This window comes from Marmota marmota, unplaced genomic scaffold (genome assembly GCF_001458135.2).
Source record: "Marmota marmota marmota unplaced genomic scaffold, marMar, whole genome shotgun sequence".
Taxonomy (NCBI): domain Eukaryota; kingdom Metazoa; phylum Chordata; class Mammalia; order Rodentia; family Sciuridae; genus Marmota; species Marmota marmota.
This window is the reverse complement of record NW_026000229.1, coordinates 5,582,378-5,602,001: the sequence shown is the minus strand read 5'-3', so window position 1 is coordinate 5,602,001 and position 19,624 is coordinate 5,582,378. Positions and strand designations below refer to the sequence as shown.

Here is a 19,624-nt window from a genome sequence, read left to right as displayed (position 1 = left end):
GCCAGTGCTGTTAGACAGCAGAGTGAGGAAAGGAATCCCACCCTTGTTGACACTGGCAAGTTGTTGGACCAACCTCAGAGCTGCTCAGAGCTGGCTCTAGACTCCATGTTACATGGCCTAGTGAATTTATTACACACAGTCCAAAGCAACTGCATGATAGAGTTACTCGTCTTTTGTGGAAGAATCTTTGGTTCAGTGAAGTGATATTATGGCAGTAAGGTGACAGAACATGGGGCATGAGGGAGAAGAAACTGAGCTGGTCTCATGTTGTGGATGCAGCAGGGCTTCATGACAGCCTCAGCTGGGGTCAGACATCCCCTCTGCTCCCCGTCTCCCCCTCTCCTGAGTGTCTCCCTGTGGACATGCATGGAGATTTTGTTATCACTATCGAGGGAGGGAGGCACTTGGTTGGGGGTCACAAATAGGAAGGGAAAGGAAGATGGTGGAGCCGGCCTGATGCGCCAGCACAGTGGATTGAACTGGACTGAATTAGAGTCCTGGATCTAGAGAGGTAATGGCCAGAAGCATAAAGGACCAGAGCCAAGGCCATAAGCAGCACATCGACAGCACTGTGTAGAGCTGGGCTGGGGAAGAACTTTTCTGGCTCACCTCGCATGCAGCCCATATTGCACCGGCTCTTGGTTCCCGAAGCTGCTGGACTTGGCACTAGCATTTCTATAATGGATGCCATCGGCAGTTATAGCTTCATGGGCACTAGAATGAGGATGAAAGGAGCCAGAGCAGAGGAGGAAAACAAAATCCAGGGCTGGCTGTAAGTGACAGGCTTCACACAGCTCTGGTGTGTCTTGGAGGACACTGGTTCCTGTCAAGGCAAGAAGGAGGGTTTGGGTCTTTGTAAGTGACCATTGTAGATGCACGTGTGGCTCGTTTTGGTGACAATGGGTCGGTGAGGCCAGGCAATATCTAGGTTCCACTGGCTGGAGCCGTACATTCTGGGGATAAAACAGTCCCATTTGGGGCACACTGGGTTTGAGATGGCCAGGACGGGTGAGTTGTGGCTCCTTGGGCTGGATTTGAGTGCTGCCACAGAAAAGGCTATTTTTAGCAATGACTTAGGTGGAGACAAGAACAGTTCTCCTCTCACACATGCAGGCAACTTGGAGGCACCAGGACAGATAATTGTGTGGAAGCTTGTCAGGATTCTGAGGTGTTGTTGGGATCCCCAGGAAGATGTCCAGGAGCCTAGGTGGATATGTGTCAGGCGTTTGAGCGAGAGATTCAGGCTAGAGGTATGGCTTTGAACATCACCAGCTGAAGGATTTAATTTAAGTTATGGGAATGGATGAAATTACCCAGTGTGCAGAGTAAGTAGAGTGGAAATGGCCAAAGGCAGAAAATGGAGAACCCCAACATTTACAGAACATGCAGAGGAAAAACAATTTTTTAAAGGCCTAAAAGGAACAGTCAGGGGAGGAGGAAGAAAGTCCGGAGGGTTTATATGTGATGGCAGACAGGGAAGACTGCTTCAAGAGGGAGGCAGGGGCTGCCAGTTTCAAACGCTAGACAGAGGACAGTATCAGGATCCTAGCAGCAAAGAGGCAGTTGCTGTCCTTGAGGGGGACAGTTTCCAGGGCGTGGATAAGGCTGAAGCTGGACTGCAGCAGACTGATAGATGGGAGGGGAGAGGGTTCTTGGCAGGTGCCAATAAGGCTTGTAAGAAGTTTGACTGCAAAGACAAGGAGGGGTGGTGGTGGACAATGGGGATGTGGGGTCAAGGGAGGACATGAGGGCCTTGAATGTGTGGTGAGACAGGGAGAGGCTATAGCTGATGGAACAAGGTTACCCAGAAGGCGGAGGGGTGAAATCAGAACTCAGCAGCTGAGACTGGGCCTGGAAGGGAGAGCCTGGGGGCTGCGGTGCAGCCCATGTGAGAGAGGAAGGAGGAGAAGGGGTCATCTGCTGGGGAAAAGAGAGGATTGAGGAAAATGGAAGCAACGAGGAACAGCTGCTGGGGACTGTCCAGGACCAGGGAGGAGGACTGTCAGGCACCACTGAAAATCAAGCGGAGGCTGGAGACCCTGAGTCTGGGGAGGAGCCAATCGGTACCGTTGTCTGACTCTCCTCCCTGGGCCCGGAGCAGCCTGACAGCACAGGTGACCAGGTGGACGGCAGACAGTGCTGCAGTGTGGTGCTGCTAGGTGGACATGTCAGAAAGACAGAGGGCTCCTGGGCAAGTCAAGGAGCTGGACCCAGGCGACTCTTCACCTGTGCCTCGGGGCTTAGCCTGAATCGGAGGACTGTTACTTCCACTCACCTCCCAGGCTCTCAGGGAAATGCTCTTACAAGCACACCAAAGCAACTCACATGCATTAGGGTGGCTACTACCATCCCCCCAAAACAGAGAATAACAGGTGTTGGTGAAGCTATAGGAAAATGGAATGCTTGTGCACAGTTGGTGCAAAGGTAGAATGGTACAGCCTGGCGGACTCTCAGACATTAAAAACACAATCACCACATGATCCAGCAATCCACTTCTGGGTATGTATCCCAAAGAATCAAAAGCAAGGTTGCAAAGATGCTGCTCATTTGTTCATAGCAGCATAGTTCACAATAGCCAAAATCTAGAAGCAACCCACATGTCCACTGGCAGATGAACTGATAAGCAGAATGTGATATAGACAGATAATGGAATATTATTTGGCCCTAAAAAGGAAAGACATTCTGATATGTGCCTATAACGCAGATGAATTCTGAGGGCTTTATTCTCATTGACATAAGCCAGTCACAAATAGGCGTATATTGTATGATTTCACTTAAGTGAGATACCTGGAGTAGTCAAAATCAAAGACAGAAGGGAGAATGGTGGGGGGAAGGGAATTGTTTAACAGGTACAGAGTTCTGGAGACAGATGGCAGTGATCATCATGTGGCACTGTGAAGGCACTGAATCATACACTGAAGATGGTTAAGATCATAAATGGTATGTTATGTGTATTTAACCACAGTTTGAAAAAAATGCTTTTTGAAAAAAACAACAACAACAAAAAACACACTAAGAAGTTCAAGGTATTCATTCAACACAGCAGCCTGGCAGTGGTATCTCATGGGCAGTGGAGGGTGCCCACAGCCATAGGAGTGACAGGTAAAGGGACAGGTGATAAATGGAAAAGCCCAGTGTGTTGGCCTAGATCAGGAGCCAGGAGATGGGGCTGTCCCTGTCTCTGTCACTGTGTGATCTTGAGCAGGCTCCTTGCACTCTGGCCCAGTATCCTGTTAGGATGCTTAGAACATTCACCTTGCAAAGGTCTCCCCCAGCTCTAACTGTCTAGAACTTCAAAGCACTGACTGTCACTGAGCCCGAGGGACGTGAGTGCAGGGCAGCTGAGTCACTGGGCACCTTCTCCGTGGTGTCCGCGAGAGCTTTTCATGTAAAATAGAAAAGATACATTCCTATCTAGAGCACTCCCCTTAGCAGGAAGAAGGGTTATGGAGGAGGAAGAGGCTTAACCGAGCTCAGCACTGTCAATACAGACCCTTCGTTTTGGTTTACATTGCTTTGGAAAGGGCCAAGCTGGAAATTTGGGAAAACCCCAGGAAATGTGGCACGAGCCAAGATTGTGAGGAGAGGCACTGTCCCTGCACAGTGTGCTCTTGTGCCTCTGTCCTGTGCCTGCTCTTCCTTCCTCCAGGAGGCCCTGTGGCTGCCAGTTGAGCCCCTCCACAGGCTGCTTCCTTGACCCAACAGGAGCAGCTTCCTGAGCACACCTGGAGACTCAAATCAAACAAGGGCCTCTCTGCCTGCAGGCACTTCATCTGTATTCTCCCGCTGATTGGAAGAAAGACTTGCAGGCCCCATTCAAAAGCAAACTGAATGATAGAGCAAGGCCTTTCTGACAGCTTTTTCCTTGAGTTCAGGTGGGGGAATGGTACACCCCAGTGTGGCATACCTGGGAGGGGTACACCTACGTGCACTGACACACACGAGGGGAAGATATGAACATTGCTCTGAAATAGAATCATTGGCAGTATTCCTGCCTCTCTCCACGCCCTTTCACTGTTGACTTGGAAAGAGCCTATGGTACCCTCAAGCCAGGGCCGGGAATGAGTTTTAAGAACATCCACGGCATTCTAGGTGGCTGCACTACTGTGTTTGACCACCAGGGTGCAGTCACACAGAGACTTGCTGGGGGCTCAGAGAAAGACCCACAGGCTACAGGATTTCTAGAGCCCAGTGAATTTCAAGAGGAGAGACGCGCCAGGCTGTTGACAAGGGCTGAGCCTACTTCACAAAGGACAGCACGCTGCCACCACCAAGCATCCCTCAGCTATCTCCTGCCTGCTTGCCTGTCTTTTTATTCCAAGGTCCTGCTGACTGTATGCACAATACTTGGAAAAATTATATTTTCAGTGAATGCCACTGGGGTATCGTTTCTGCAAAAGAAAGTGTACGGTTTCACGATTGTTAGGCAGTTTATCTTGGGACCAGGAGAGCCCCTTCAGGAACAAAGCACAGGGAATCCAAGCTCTTCGAATCTAGCTATAGCTAAGACTTCTTGTTTGATTCTAAAATACCCACAAACCTTAATTTTATAATCAAAGCAGCCAGCATGTTCTAAGTTATTTACAGGTATCTGGGAGAGTCGCCCAGAATTGGCTCCTTTGGTCCTCACTGGTGTTTACAATTCTATGTCTAAGAGCCGCAGGGTTGGGCTGGGGAAAGCAATGTTGTGAGCTGCTGTGTGACCCTAGGACTTGTTCCTGCCCTTCTTGGGCCTTCAATTCTTCAACCTGCTACTGCTTCAAAACAGGGCATCAAACATCCAGCTGGAACACTCTATCATTGCCCTGCAGAGAGTACATTGGTGAAGACAGATCAGGCTAATGAGAAGTTAATTGGGAAACAACTGATTGACAAGTTAGTATAGGATGATAAGAGGCAAACTGTTCTGAATTAGGGACTAACATTTCCTGTTGTTCCTTTCTGGAAAGGGGGGCAGATACTGTCTGCAAGGTCCTAGTTGTGGTCTGTTAAATTCCCTTACATGATGAGCATGTTCCTTCATGCAGAGGGCTTTGCTTGATAAAGAGAAGTGCAGTCCAAGTCCATCCCTTATGGGCTCTGTGACTTGGGCAAATCCCTCATCCCTGTGGTTCACCTGTTTCCCAAGCATACAGAGGGGGAGTTGGATGGGCCATTTAAGGTCCTTCCAGACCTAAAATGGATTTTATTTTATTCTCTGAGTTCCAAGCAAAAGACACATAAGACATAAGAGGCTTTCTAGTAACAACAGGTATTTTCTGTATCCAAAACCTTTTCCTGAGTAAATAATGTCTGAGGAGAAAAAGGGCCAGAGAGGCCTGGTGTGACCCTCTGCTCTCTCACTGTTCAGTATCTCTAATCTCTGTCCCTGGCTCTTGGGAGGGAGCCAAGGACACTCAGGGAGTCACACAGGAGACTCCTCAGCAGGCTCAGCGGCAGCACCTACCCTTCTCTTTGGTACTCTTCATCCAGATTTGACAGGAGCTGCGAGCCGGCTGTGGAGAGGTCAACGGCAGCCAGGGGCAAGTCCCGATAGGCAAATGTCACCAGCTGTGTGGGGGCCATGCTCTTGGTTTCTTCATCTACTTGTTGGGAGATGACCTCAACTTCAGAAATCCCTCCTTCGACAGCAGGCCTGAGTTGGAGAGGAGGAATGACAAGAAAGGCTAGCTCCTAGGACCAAAATACTTTGTCCATTCCAAGAGAGGAGAGTAGGGGTTCCAGAATCTACACAGTACTGTTGGAAGGCTGGGGGAGTGCAAGGTTGCCATTCTTCCCACGGGCCACCCAAAGACAGGATCAAAGCCCTCACTAGTCCATTTTCTTCACCAGCTGGGAAGAAAGGGAGATGAGAAGAGGAATTGTTCATGTCTGGACACAGGCAGGTCTTCTATCATGGGGTGATAAAGACCTAGATGATAACTCTATCAACCAGCAAAACCACGGCTCAGACTTCAGGACTCTGGATCATTACTCTTTATATTGAAATGGTATGTTCTTTTAAACTATCTTATGGGTTTTTGTGAAGGTCCTTTGAAATGTTTCTATCATCTGTGCCACAACTGGACATACTTCTGGTGGTTGGGACTCTACCTGGAGACCTGCAGGGCCCTTGTAGGCTTTGGGGTGGTGAGGGTGGGAGGGCATTGGATGACTGGGGGGTGCCTGCTGCCTTCCTACCTGAATTGGTCCTACCTTTTAAAGGTTGGGAGTAGGAAGTAGAAGTCGGCTGATCAAACGTCTGAGAAACTCTGGGGCTCTGTGGGTACCTCAAAGAACCCACAACTCTGGCATTGCAGGATGCCCCAGCCAGGGGCAGCACCACCTCCCAACCCACCAGCAGGTGTCTGGCAATTTGTGGAGGCATTTTTTGCAGTCACTGTTGACATCTGAACAGGGCTAGGGATGTTATTAATTCTGCAGTGTATTTAACAACTCTGCACCACCCTGACAAACTCTGTTGAGAGATGCTGGACAATTTTGCTTTTACTGCCTGGGTTGCCATTTTTGGTTCCTCCACACATTCTTGACCCACTTTCATCCTGTAGAATCTGAGGCATTGGGTCTTGTGCCTCTGGTCAAACAAGAAAGGTTAAAAAGTTAAAAAGTACAGATGAAGAAGTATAAAGATTAAATATTTGAGCCAGGTGCAGTGGTGCACGCCTGTAATCCCAGCAGCTCAGAAGGCTGAGGCAGGAGGATTGTGAATTCAAAGCCACCCTCAGCAACTTAATGAAACCCTGTTGTCTCTAACTAAAAAAATACAAACAAACAAACAAACAAAAGATTAACTATTTGAAGGAACACTAAGAGTCAGTGTCCAGGGAAAGGAGGCCAGTTTCAACACTGAGGTGACAACCTAGGCCACCCTGCAATATTCCTGGGCTCTCGGACCAGCCCAAATACCTCCTTCAGTGGGACTCTTCCTGGGCCTCAGTTTCTCCAACTGAAACATAAAGAGTTGAAATAGAGGCTTCCTAAGAGCCATTCCTCCTTAGTCTGGGATCTGATATGAATAAGAGGAACACACAGCAGGCTGGAGAGCTCTGGAGTTGCAAGACCTGTCGCTTGGATTGGGAACTCTAAATTCCAAACTTTTCTAGCAACTGTTGAAACCTAACCAGTGACACCCAGAGGTAGTGACAGGAAGTTCAGAGATGAATCTGCCTACTTCTCCTTTTCTTGGATCACCCAGATTAATGGAGGGAAAAATAGGTTTGTTTGTTTGTTTTTTTTTTTTTTGAGTGCCACAGGTAGGCTGCCTACAATACCTGAATTCGCCAAGTAATTCCCAGAGCCCCAATTCTCTTTTGTAAGCCTTATTTAAACCTTTGCTTTTTGCTACCTGTCAAGTGCAGATAATAGTATTCATCACTGTGTGACATTTACAGAATGACTCGAGATCTTTAGGCGGAACAGTCATAGGATGTGCTGCTTCTATGTTTCTCAACAACTGATCTAAAAGCGTGGGTGTTTTATGGGGGGAATCCCACCTCCTCCAGATGTTTCCAAAAATGTAGCTGCTGAATTGAATTTGTTCTCTTTTCTTTGAAACTATTGAAGGAAACTATGGATTTTTCAACTGTACAAATAGAACTTTCTGACCAATAAGGTGTTCAAGGAGGGCTAGAGAATTTCTAAGAACAGCAGATTATGGCTCCAAGAAGCATGGAACAAATTACTTCTGCCTTCTTAACTCTCCCACCCTCTGTTCCCAATCTGCCAATGGTCATAGTGGACCAGCACCATCTCTAGCCCAATGGTCATCTTAGCAGAGAGTATTGAAATTCCCACAGTTAATGGCCTGAGTATTAAAACTACACCCTGGCCTCAGGTATGAAGTATAGTATGGTGAACAAAATGGGTTAATTCTTTATCCCTCCTTGAATACAGCCCTTTGCCACATGACTTTACAGTCTGTCCCATCAAAAGGAAGAATAAATTTCCCCAATATCTTATTTGGTCTTCTATTATGTGACTTGTTTTGACCAATAGTATATTAGCAGCCATGATGCTGGTGGGCATGATAAGGCATTTGTGAATTTCTGCCTGTGCTCTCGCCCCTCCAACATCACCATCAGAGGGTGACCAGCCCAGGCTACTGATCTCACCTAGATCAGCTGACAGCCAGGCCAGCCCCATATCCAAGGGTGAGTCCAAGCAAGATCAGAGCAATTACCCCAGACATGTGCACAATAAGCATCTATTGTTGATTCTACTGAGGTTGGCTGACCTTCAGATAACAGGTTCATGCTGCAGATGACTGAGTAGCCAGGCCCATAGCTAGAGAGGCCAGGAGAGCATAGTGTAATAGAAGGAGTGTTATTCTCATCTTAGCATTTTTACCAGTGAGTTGCAAAACACAAAATAAATCACCACCTGGTCACTTACCAAGCTGGTGCTTGGCAAGATAAAGTGGTTGGTCCACATGGTGCCTTAAGTTTGGGGAACTGAAAGCAATTCTCCCTGAAGAGTTCTGATGCTGGTTTTAAAAAACCCTTTCATGATTTCTAAATTTCCTTGAATTCCCATATTGTTAATTCCTTCAATTGCTTCCTAACCTTGTGTTGAGCTTGCTTTTGAAAGGTTTCCCCCATATTTTGTGGCCTCCTGTTAAAGCAAATGTATACAGTGGTTGCCTGAGTAGAAGATCATGGTCTTATGGAGATTTATAGCAACATTTTGGATGCAGAGAGCAGTTCCCAACAGTACTTACTGTGGATCTGTCATGTTGAAAGATGCAACCAGAGCCATGGGTTTTCTTGGTGTCTAGTGGGGCTCAGCTGTCCTGAAACCTGCTGTCAGCATTTCCAAGTGTGGGTTCTACAAGACACATACAAATATAGTGCCCTGAAAACAAAAATAGGAACTTATTACCTTCAGATGCCAAATCAAAGTCCTCCTAAGCTCATCTAAAAATGGGAATCCTTAGCACTTTCTCCCATGTAGCACTTTTCTTCATAGTAATGTTGAATTTTTCCAATAACCCTATAGAGGGATAACAACAGCATAATTTTCATTTTTTTTTAAGAGATGAGGAAATAGGACCAGACTGACAAAATGACTTTTCTGTGTTACACAGAGATACAGGAAGAGCCAGGTTAGACCCAGGTTTTCTGGATTCTCATTCTTAGCGCTTTCACTAAGCTGCTATGCTCCCTGCCCCCCCAAACCCAGCCTGAGCTGTAGTTCTCTCTATTCTTCTAGATTTTTCTTTCATCTTTTTAGTTGGAACTGCAATGACAAAAGATGCAGAGAAAGTAGCTAAGAGGACAGACCCTGGAGGCAGACTGCCTAGGGCCAGACCTCACTCCCACTTATCCCTCTGTCCTCAGCTTCCCCAGCTACAAAATGAGGATAATAATAGAACTAACTAAATGAGGCAATGTATGTAAGATACTTAGAACAGTGCCTGGCACATAGTAAGTGCTATATAAGTGCTAGCTTTAATTATCATAATTCTAACTTTTTATAAATTAAAATTGCAGTCTGTTGAACCTGAGTACATTCCAAAGCATTTGGAGGGCTGAATATAAGATTTCCTCCTAAAAATTTGGCCTAGGTAAACAGAATATACTTTTCTATCAATGTGACAATGCTACCCAAAAGTCTTCTGGGAGACAGTACAATTCAGCAGAAAGTACACAGACGCAGACGCACCCTGCTCCTGGGTGATCTTGAATAAGTTATTGGGGAAGGGGGCCAACTCCAAGGGGCCATTCTTTTATAAGTTGCACTCATCTGCAAAGTGATGCTCCTACAAGAAATCAAGGCAGGATATAACCCACTCTCCCAATCCTGAAGCTCAGTGGGGCGGAGGAGGGAGGGTTCAACTAGGGAGCCCAACGGGGAGGATGGGTATGTCACGGGGGAGGGAAACTGCTCCCACCTTGAGACTTACTGGGGGATGGTGGTTCACGAGCAAAGAGAGGAAGCTCTCTTAAGTTCTGTGTAACTAGGAGAATACGGAGTTCAAGCTAAAAATGCTTCAAAAAATCCTGGAGAAGTTTGACTACAGAGTAACTGGAAATAGAAGATGGGGGAGCTCTTCTATTTGGGAAGAGTACCACCCAGTCCTGGAAACCATCAAATATTGGAGGGAGAAAGCTGGGACAAAGGGTCCAGGACAACACTAGGGAGCATCTGAACAGATGTTCTGTAGTCACACCTTACAAGGATTTCACTTTGCCTTAGTTACCTTGGTATGGAGGGTCTAAACAGGAAACAGAATTTCCTCTACAGTATTTGGAATTGTATATTAATTTATAAGTAATTATGTAAAGTTCTCCATTCAATAATGAAGATTTAATTAGTCTCAACTTTTTTCCTGTTCTTTTTCATAAGTTCTCAAGTTAACAGTCTTGAGCTAGGCATGGTGGCACATCCCTGTAATCCCAGTGATTACAACCTCCAGTAGTAATCTTACAACCTCCAGTGTAATCTGGAGGTTGAAGCAGGAGGATTACAAGTTTGAGGCCAGCATTAGCAACTTAGCAAGACCCTAAGCAACTTCATGAGGCCCTGTCTCCAAGTTAAAAATAAAAAGGTTTGAGGATGTAGCTTGGTGGTTAATCACCTAAACAACAACAACAACAAAAAAAAACCTCCAAATCTTCCTGGTCTAGAGTGATCATGTGATCTGTGTAAACTCTCCTGACAATAAAGTCAGGATGGAGATACTGCAACTGGAAGGTCAGGTGGGCAGTACCTGCTTCCATAATGGTGTCTTCATAACTTGTATTTTCAAACTAGTGTTGAGATACTAAAATAAAGTATTAGTGCTGTGAAGGATACAGTAGGAAGGTCCTTATGTTCATGGACCTTCCAGTCTGGCTGGGTAGGCAAGTTTTAAAACATACAAAAATCTAAACTTTTTGCATATACTAACTAGTGAAGACAGGTAAAAATTGATAAATCTATGCAGGCAAATAATAAGCATGAGCTACTGCACTAACATTATGGCCAAGATAAAATGCATACATAAAGTAGAAATTAAAATGATGCAAACCATTTTAATTTTAAGAAGGAAAATGTCAAACATACTATTGTAGAGAGCTGTATAAAGGGCCTTCATTTCCCTCCCTTCTGACTTCAGTTATCAGCTTATGATAGTCTTATTTTCTCTACATCCCCGCTTACTCCCTACCACTATTGATTATTTTGAAAGAAATCCTAGATATCATATCATTCATCTGTGTCTGACTATGTAGCTCTAAGGAGAGGGACAAGGACTATTTTTGAAAGACATACCACAAAATTATCATTGCCCCCAAGTCAACAATATTTTCTCAGTATCATTAAATATCCTTGTTTACATTTCCCTATTTAAAAAAAATTTTTTTTAGTTGTAGATGGACACGATACCTTTGTTTTTTTAATGTGGTGCTGAGGATCAAACCCAGTGCCTCTCACGTGCTAGGCAAACACTCTACCACTGAGCCAAACCCCAGCCCACATTTCCCTGGTTTTGCCTATAATTTTTTAGAAGTATGTTAAATCATTCAGACAGAGTCCATACATTTTGATTGGCTAATATGACGTAAATCTTATTTAATCTGCAGTTTTCCCCTTCTATCTCATTTCTCCCATGCAGTATATTGGAAAAATGGATCATTTGTGTCACAAAGTTCCCACAGTCTGGATTGGGGTGATGGTATCCCTTCAGTGGTGTTTGGCATATCCCTCTGTCCCCTACCTATATTTCCTGGAAATGTAGATCAGTCTGTAGACTTTTAAAAAAATATTTATTTTTTAATTGTAGCTGGACACAATACCTTTATTTTATTTATTTTTATGTGGTGCTGAGGATCGAACCCAGGGCCTCTCATGTGTTAGGTGAGTGCTCTACCGCTGAGCCACAACCCCAGCCTAATCTGTAGAATTTAACTAGATTCAAGTTTAAATTTTCTCACAAGACTTTATGGGTGTGTTATAACTTCCAGTAGGTGACATGCCATATCTTCTTGTCTCTGTGATATGCACAGCCATTGATGATTTTTTCCTAGATAATTCATTCAAGTTTGCAGAATTGTGCTATTAAAAATATATTCCCTTTTTCTTTTTTCTTTTCTCTCTCTACTCCATGCAAAATGGTGATATTCTAATTGGATCCCTCTTCATTAATTAGCTTCTATGAAGACAAACTTTGCCTGCTCAACAATTAGATTAGCCTTAGGTATATAGCCTTAGTTCATATAGGGAAAGGATAAGTGCTTAACTTTCCTTTTTCATAATTTGATGCCATCCTATTTAATATATATTTATTTAATACCAGGGATTGAATCTGGGGCTCTTAATCAACGAGCTGCATCCCCAGCCTTTTTTATGTTTTATTGTGAAACAGGGTTTCACTAAGTTGCTTAGGGCCTCACTGAGTTGCTGAAATTGGCTTTGAACTTGCAGTCCTCCTGCCTCAACCTCATGAGCAGCTAGGAGTATAGCCAGGCTGGCTATCCTTTCCTCTTTTTATCTTTTGCTTTTCAAAACAATGACTTGGTATCTTGTCATCTTTAGAAGTGATCAGTGAGGTGCTGGTTGTTGTCTGGCAGCACCTGGATCCCCTCCCCCACTCTATAGCAGCTGGGGGCAGGAGCAGAGGCCCTGAAGAGGAAGCAGTTTCCTGGAAGGGAGACAGGGGTGTGGGGAAGAGACCCCACACCTCCTTCTTCCCCTTGTTTCCAGGAGAAGGGAAAAAGTAAGGGAGGAGAGAGGGCAAAATCACATTACCAGAGAGTAACTGCTTCAGCTGGGAGCTTCGATCCTTAACAAGCAGTGCATTTCTAGAAGGCAGAATGCCTGAAGATGGTGGGAATACTTAGCCTGTATGTTATTTTAAAATAATATTTTCCAAACAAAACCACCCCCAAAGCACAAGCCCAGCACAAAGCAGGTGTCGTCTAGCACTCTATAAATGAACATCTGAAGTGCAAACCTGCTGCCTCATAAACCTGGTAAAGGAAGAAGACAAAACCTGCTTTGGATAGACTGCTCTGGCTCTGGCGGGTGATGAGGTTGCTTTATCGACTTTAGTAAAATGACAGCCTCTTCCTCCTGTTGCTCACACGTCTGAGAAGTTTGTTAGTCTTAACCTTCACTAGCACCGTGTTTGCTTGTTGCTGCCAGGTCTGCAAAGTCTCCCCTTCCTGAGCTGGCGTCTCTGGAATTTTAGGGCTAAACAGGGCTGCTGAGACCAGATACTCAATTTCCTCATCTACAGGTGAAAAAAAAACCTTATGGCAGCTCCTCTGCCTCTGGAGACCCCCATGTCTATTTCTTATCCCTTACTTGAGTGACAGCCCCTTGGTGCATGTGACCTGTTTTCATACTCATTTTGTTGGTTCCCATGTCCGGTTTTACTCAGACCTTTAGGGAAATATAAATTTATAGGCCACATTGCAGAAATGCTGCAGGTAGAGTTTGAGAAGTCGGTTAGATGCCCCATGTGTTTCTGATGTGCAGCCACTCCACCTTGACCCTCCAGATCAGTGATTCACTGGGGTCCTATCAAAACCTGCTTTGCTCAGTCCACCCATGAAATATCTAATTTCGCATGGCTGGAGTGGGAACCTGGAAGTTTACGTTTCCAACAGATTTCTAGAGGACACTCAGCTGCTGATGCACACACCACACTGATCACCTGAATCAGTTTGCTCGAGATCAAGTAGGCATTTTTATCTCTCCTTTACAGATGAACATAACTGATTGCAAAGCTACTCTGGTGAAGTGACCAGCAGAACCTCCTCTAGCCAGACGGTAGAACCAGGGAGGCACTGTATCAGCCAGAAATGCTTTTGTTTATAAGTCATGGAATACCTCCTGTGGCTGAGGCAGTGAAGGCTGTCCTCATTTCTAACAGGGGGGCTGGAGGAAGGTGATTTCAGGACCAGATCAGTGGGTCAACAATACCATGGACCACACTCTTCCCCTCCCCCCAACCTTATTGAGGTATGACTGACAAAGAAAAATTGTGTAAATTAGGGTGTAAAACATGCAGTTCTGGCAGTGGTGCCAGCCTATAGTCTCAGCTACTCAGGAGCTGAGGTGGGAGGATCCCCTGAGCCCAGAAGCTCAAGTTCAGTTTGAGAAACATAGTAGCACCCCATCTCAAGAAGACAACAAACCCCCCATATTTTGACATATGTATCTATTGTGAAATGAGTATCACTATCTAGCTAGTTATCATCTCTATTACCTAAAAAATTTACTTTTTTTTTTTAAATGGTGATGAGGACACTTGAGATCTACTCTAATCAAATTTCAAGTGCATGACACATTATCATTAGTCATTATTGGTCACCATGATATACTTCAGGTCTCCAGGACTTATTCATCTTATAACTGAAAATTTGTACACTTTTATCAACATCTTTTCTTTGGCCTCATCACCAGTCCCTGGTAACCAACATTCACATCTTTGTTAACCAAATTCAACATTATTTTTAGATTTCACATGCAAGGGAGATCATGTAGTATTTGGCTTCCTATGCCAGGCATATTTCACTCAGCGTAATGTCTTCAAGTTTCATCTGTCTTGTTGCAAATGGAAAGATTTCCTTCCTTTTTAAGCCTGAATAATATTCCATTTGTGTATACGTATATGCATCACATTTTCTTATCCATTCATCTGTTGGTGAAGGCTGGATATATATTTGGTTTGGATCTTAAGTGTCCCCCTAAGGCTCATGTGTTGAAGGCTTGATCCTCAGGGTGGTGCTACTGTGAGACTGTGGAGCCTTTAAGAGGTGGGGGCCTAGCGGGAGGGCCTTCAAACGGGGACAGTATGATCCTGGCCTCTTCCTTTTCCTTTTCCTGCCTGGCCATGAGGAAAGCCATTTTGCTCCATGATGTGCTCTCGCCACTGCCATTCAGCACCCTATCCAAATGCCTAAAAGCAATGGGTCTGCTTGATCCTGGATTGCAACCTATAAAACAATGAGCCAAAATAAACCTTTTCTCTTTATAAGTTGATTACCTCAGGTATTTGTTTTAGTATGGAAAACTAACTAACACAGAGCCTCTCGTTATTTCCATGCCTTGGCTATTGTGAATAACGTTGCAATGAACGTGGGAGTGCAGGTATTGCTTCAAGATCGTGATTTTATTTCCTTTGGATACATATATATATATATATATATATATATATATATGCATAAGTGGAATTGCTGGACAGATGACAGTTTTATTTTTAATTTCCCTTATTGGTTTTTTTCATTCTAGTTGCACTAATATACATATCTATCAACAGTGGACAAAGGTTCCCTTTTTTTCTATATCCTTGCCAACACATATTAATGTTTAAGCTTTTAATTCATTTTGAATAGATTTTTGTGTACAGGATAAGGGTTCAGCTTCATTTTAAAAATTTTTGCATGTGAGTATCCAGTATTCTGAGCACCAGTTATTGAGAATCTATTGTTTGCTTGGCACCCTTTATTGAAAATTAGTTGACTATGTATGCACGGATTCACTGCTGCTGGCTATTGTGTCCCACTGATCTCTCTGTTTATTTTTGTACTAGTATCATACTATTTTGATTACAGTAGCTTTGTAATATAATTTGAAATCAGAAAGTATGATGCCTCCAACTTTTTTTTTTTTCACAAAATTGCTTTGGCTATTTGGAGTTTTTTGTGATTCCATGTGTATTTTAGTTTTTTTTTTTTTTCTCTCTGTTTGTGAAAAAAGCCCCTGGAATTTTAATACGGATTAGGTTGAATGTATAGATATGACTTTGGGTACTACAGACATTTTAATAATATTCTTCTAATCCATGAACACAAGATACCTTTCCATTTATTTGTGAGTTCTATAATTTCTTTCCATTGATATTTTATAGGTTTCAGTGTACGGAGAACCCAAACTCTTTTTTATCGTTCTCTTCTTCTATCTTGTATGTGATGCATTTCTCATGCTTGGTACTCCGTGTTTGCAGAATGGCTACTGTAGCCCCAGCTTGCACATTCTCATACCAGCTTCCCAAACACAAAGATAATAGGCATTCTCTTTCTAAACTCTCCAGCCAACATCTCCTGATGTTTTCCTGGGCAGAGCTGTGTCACATGGTCACACTGCAAAGGAGACTAGGACACAGGTAGTTGGCCAAAGGGGTTAGTAATTCTATGAGAGCCTAGACCAGTCATGACTCATTTTGGGGGGATGAGGTATGTTGTTTCCATAAGCATAATCTCAGTTCCCTTAGCAAGGAAAAAGTAGGAAGGAGTTGTCGCATAGGTAATTAGTGTCCATCAGACCCCATTCAGACACTTCCAATATGTTCTGAGACTCAGCTGAATAAGCTTCATATGAGATTGGACAAATGTTGGTGAGTGGCCGGTAGAAAATTTGAAGGATGTGCTCTAAAAAAAACCCAAAAAACCTTGGGCCATTTTATTTGGAGATTGCATTGCATGTACGTGAGGTTTAATCTGATACTCAGTTGGATGTTAATGCCCCTGGGAGAAGAAGGCTGGGTTTTTGTGCTAGATGAGAAGGTGTCTGTACAACAGCACAAGGTCATCCTTGTTGTTGCCTTGACCCATTAATACCTGGCTCAATGAACAAGAAGCTAAAATGAAGAAAATCAATCATGCACCAAAGCGTCCTCCTGCTCCAATCTCCAGTCTATTGCAAAATTCTTAACTGCAGACCTGCTAAACAAGTGACCAGAGAGCCCACAGTGGCTCCTTTTAGGTGCAGCAGGGTCTCCTGTGGACCCCCTCTAACTTTCTAGTGTTAGCTCTTTTTCACTCACACGTCTGTCTGTTACTACCAGTCTCACAAAGCAGGAGAAGCACAAAACAAGACCACACAAAACTGCTGGACTTGGTGGTGCAAGCCTGTAATCCCAGCAGCTCTGGTGGCTGAGGCAGGAGGATTGTGAGTTTAAAGCCAGCCTCAGCAACTTAGTGAGGCCCCTAAGTAAATCAGTGAGACCCTATCTCTAAATAAACTACAAAAAAAAAAAAAAAGGGCTGGGTATGTGTCTCAATTGTTGAGTGCCCCTGAGTTCAATCCCCGGTACCAAAAAATAAAATAAGAATAATAAAAAAAAAAAATCACATAAAACTAGATCAAACCATCCAAAGGTGCTCAGGTATTCTGAGGTGAAAAGTATGAGAACCATTATCATAATTCTTTTCTTCCCTTTTCTTCCTTTTTTTCCAAGGTTGAGCTTCTCAACAACCATTTCCTAAGCTGAACATACCATGTGACCCTGCTGGGACAAAAGATTCATTGGCTCCTTGCCCCTGGCTGGCTTACGCATAAGATAATGCCATCCAGCAAGCAGGCATTTCTCAATTCCAACCTGATGTCCTTTTCCTTCCAGAAACCTGCGGGGCTTCTGTGGAGCTCAAATAGCTATGACTTTGGGAACCACCATCAGTGAGCAGGGCTGCAGTGGCTAACTCTAACCCCTTTTTACCCCTGATGAAGCAAACTTTAAGTGTAAATGCCATATTTAAAGTACTCTCCAATTCTTCAAGGCAATGTTCTGCTGTATATGATGTTCAATAAAATATGTTAGAAACCCAGATAAAATTAACTTTTCCCTTGAATTCGACCTGGCACTATGCAAGTGACTATTTTTTGGTAAAAGTTCTCTTTCTTCTTCTTTTTTTTTTTTTTTTTTGGTACCAGGGATTGAACGGGGACCCAGGGGTGCTTAACCACTGAGCCACATCCCCAGCCGTTTTTCTATTTTATTTAGAGACAGGGTCTGAGTTGCTTAGGGCCTCGCTAAATTGCTGAGGTTGGTTTTGAACTCATGATCCTCCTGCCTCAGCCTCTGAGGCCACTGGGATTACAGGAGTGGGCCACCGTGCCTGGCTCTTCAATACTTCTAATACAAAAGCATGGTAAGATTGTAAAAATGACTCCATTTCTTACCTGCATGTTTCAATGCCTTCTATCATGATATACTTTTCATTGCCCTTTTACCCTATCCCTGGACTTGACCACGCCACTTGCTTTGCTTCAAGTAGATTGTCAACAAACATGAAAGCGCTCTATGACCAGGCTTGCCCTTTCTCTTTGCACCTCTTCCATCACTACAACCACAAGCCAGGCTGCCTGCCGGAGGAAGATGGTTGCCCCCAGTCACCCCAGCCAAGGCCAGTCAACAGTCAGTGGTCCCTCAGGCACGTGAGTGAGCTTAGCCAACACCAGAAGAGCTGTCCACTGTGTCCTGCTGAGATCATGAACCACAGTCTCATGAGCTAAATGAAGGGGTTTTGGAGTTTGTTTCTTGCCCTTTTTAAAAAAAAAAAAACATTATTCCCCAGTCATTTATTAGCAACTTCTATATTCAACATTGAAGTTATCAAGATAAATGAGACACATGGTCCCAGCACTCAAGAAACTCATGGGATAGTGGTGGAGAGAGAGTCAGAGATAGAAATGCAAACAAACAAACAAGCAAACAAACAAACAAAAAAAAAGTGAGAATAATGAAACAAGGTTTTGAAAGCTGAAAAGTTCTCTACAAATATTAACCCATTGAGTTTTCAATTCTGTGAATATTTCAACAGAGTTGACACAAGTGTATTAAAATGGGTTGGGAATCACAATCTAGAGCTTATATGAATTAATATATATTATTATATAATTACATATTATATACTACATACTATATTTAAGGTTTTATACGTGTTCCACATATAGGATGATAGGACAGAACCGATTAAGCTCTGAATGCTTCCTACACTGGGAGACACACCTCCTTCTTCCTCCAGCGATCTGTTAGGGAAAGATTTGGGCTGAGCTCTGTGGCACACCCCTGTAATTCCAGCAATTTGGGAGGCTGAGGCACAAGGATCACAAGTTCAAGGCCAGCCTCAGCAACTTAGTGGGACTGCCTCAAAAAAAAAAAATTTAAAAATGTCTGGGTATGTAGCTCAAGGGTAAAAGCACCATTGGTTCAGTCACCAGTACCAAAAGTAAAATAATAAAGGAAAAAGATTTTTTTGAGCCCACTGTGTTTTTCATGGAGTTTGTTAAGGACATGTATTTTTAACTGAACCTCTTCCCACCCTCCATTGGAACCCTCTCCCTTCTGCGCTCCAACTCTTTAGGACCCTGTGTCAATCTCATGTATAGAAATCCTTGCTTGGGATTATGCCAGCATGTGCTATTATAAACAGGCTAGTTTTTGTGAGTTTGTGTTTTACAAAATAAAATTAGCTCTATACTTTGCTTTAATCACTTATCAACAAAAAGCTGGGCATCATTTTCCATCAGTATATAATAATTCACATTTTTTTCTAATTTCTTAATTCATACACACACACACACACACACACACATACACACATGAACATCTATAACTTTGTGATAAAGTGGTGATAAACTCATGTTTTTAGTGGGGTCTTTTCCCTTTTGTGCTTGTTCCCCATCATGGCCCCACTGCTGGTCTCCTCCAACATGCATGTGAACTTGTACATACCAATGTTAACAACCTGTGTGTATATTTCTTTTTCTTTGTGCTCATAAAACTGCGTATTAAATATTTCATTGTTGGGGCTGGGGCTGGGGCTCAGCAGTAGAGCGCTCGCTTAGCATGTGTGAGGCACTGTATTCGATCCTCAGCACCACATAAAAAATAAATAAATAAAATAAAGGTATTAAA

The 19,624-nt window shown here is 43.7% G+C and overlaps 1 protein-coding gene across 10 annotated transcripts in view; it reads right to left on the bottom strand.

The window, feature by feature from the left end:
• The window catches only part of Tmem266 (transmembrane protein 266), a 109,067-nt gene that overhangs the window by 59,087 nt on the left and 30,356 nt on the right, over window positions 1–19,624 (bottom strand). For 4 of the 10 annotated variants that reach the window (XM_048793570.1, XM_048793573.1, XM_048793571.1 and 1 more), the window contains exons 2-3: window positions 8,717–8,850; window positions 5,447–5,635 (exon numbers count right to left, since the gene is read on the bottom strand). In XM_048793570.1, coding sequence (XP_048649527.1) covers window positions 5,447–5,635; window positions 8,717–8,754 — 227 coding nt within the window. In that variant the 5' untranslated portion in view covers window positions 8,755–8,850. Of the gene's footprint in view, window positions 1–609; window positions 4,806–5,446; window positions 5,636–8,716; window positions 8,854–19,624 lie in introns of those variants that run through there. The other 6 variants (XM_048793574.1, XM_048793578.1, XM_048793580.1 and 3 more) reach the window with 4 other exon arrangements.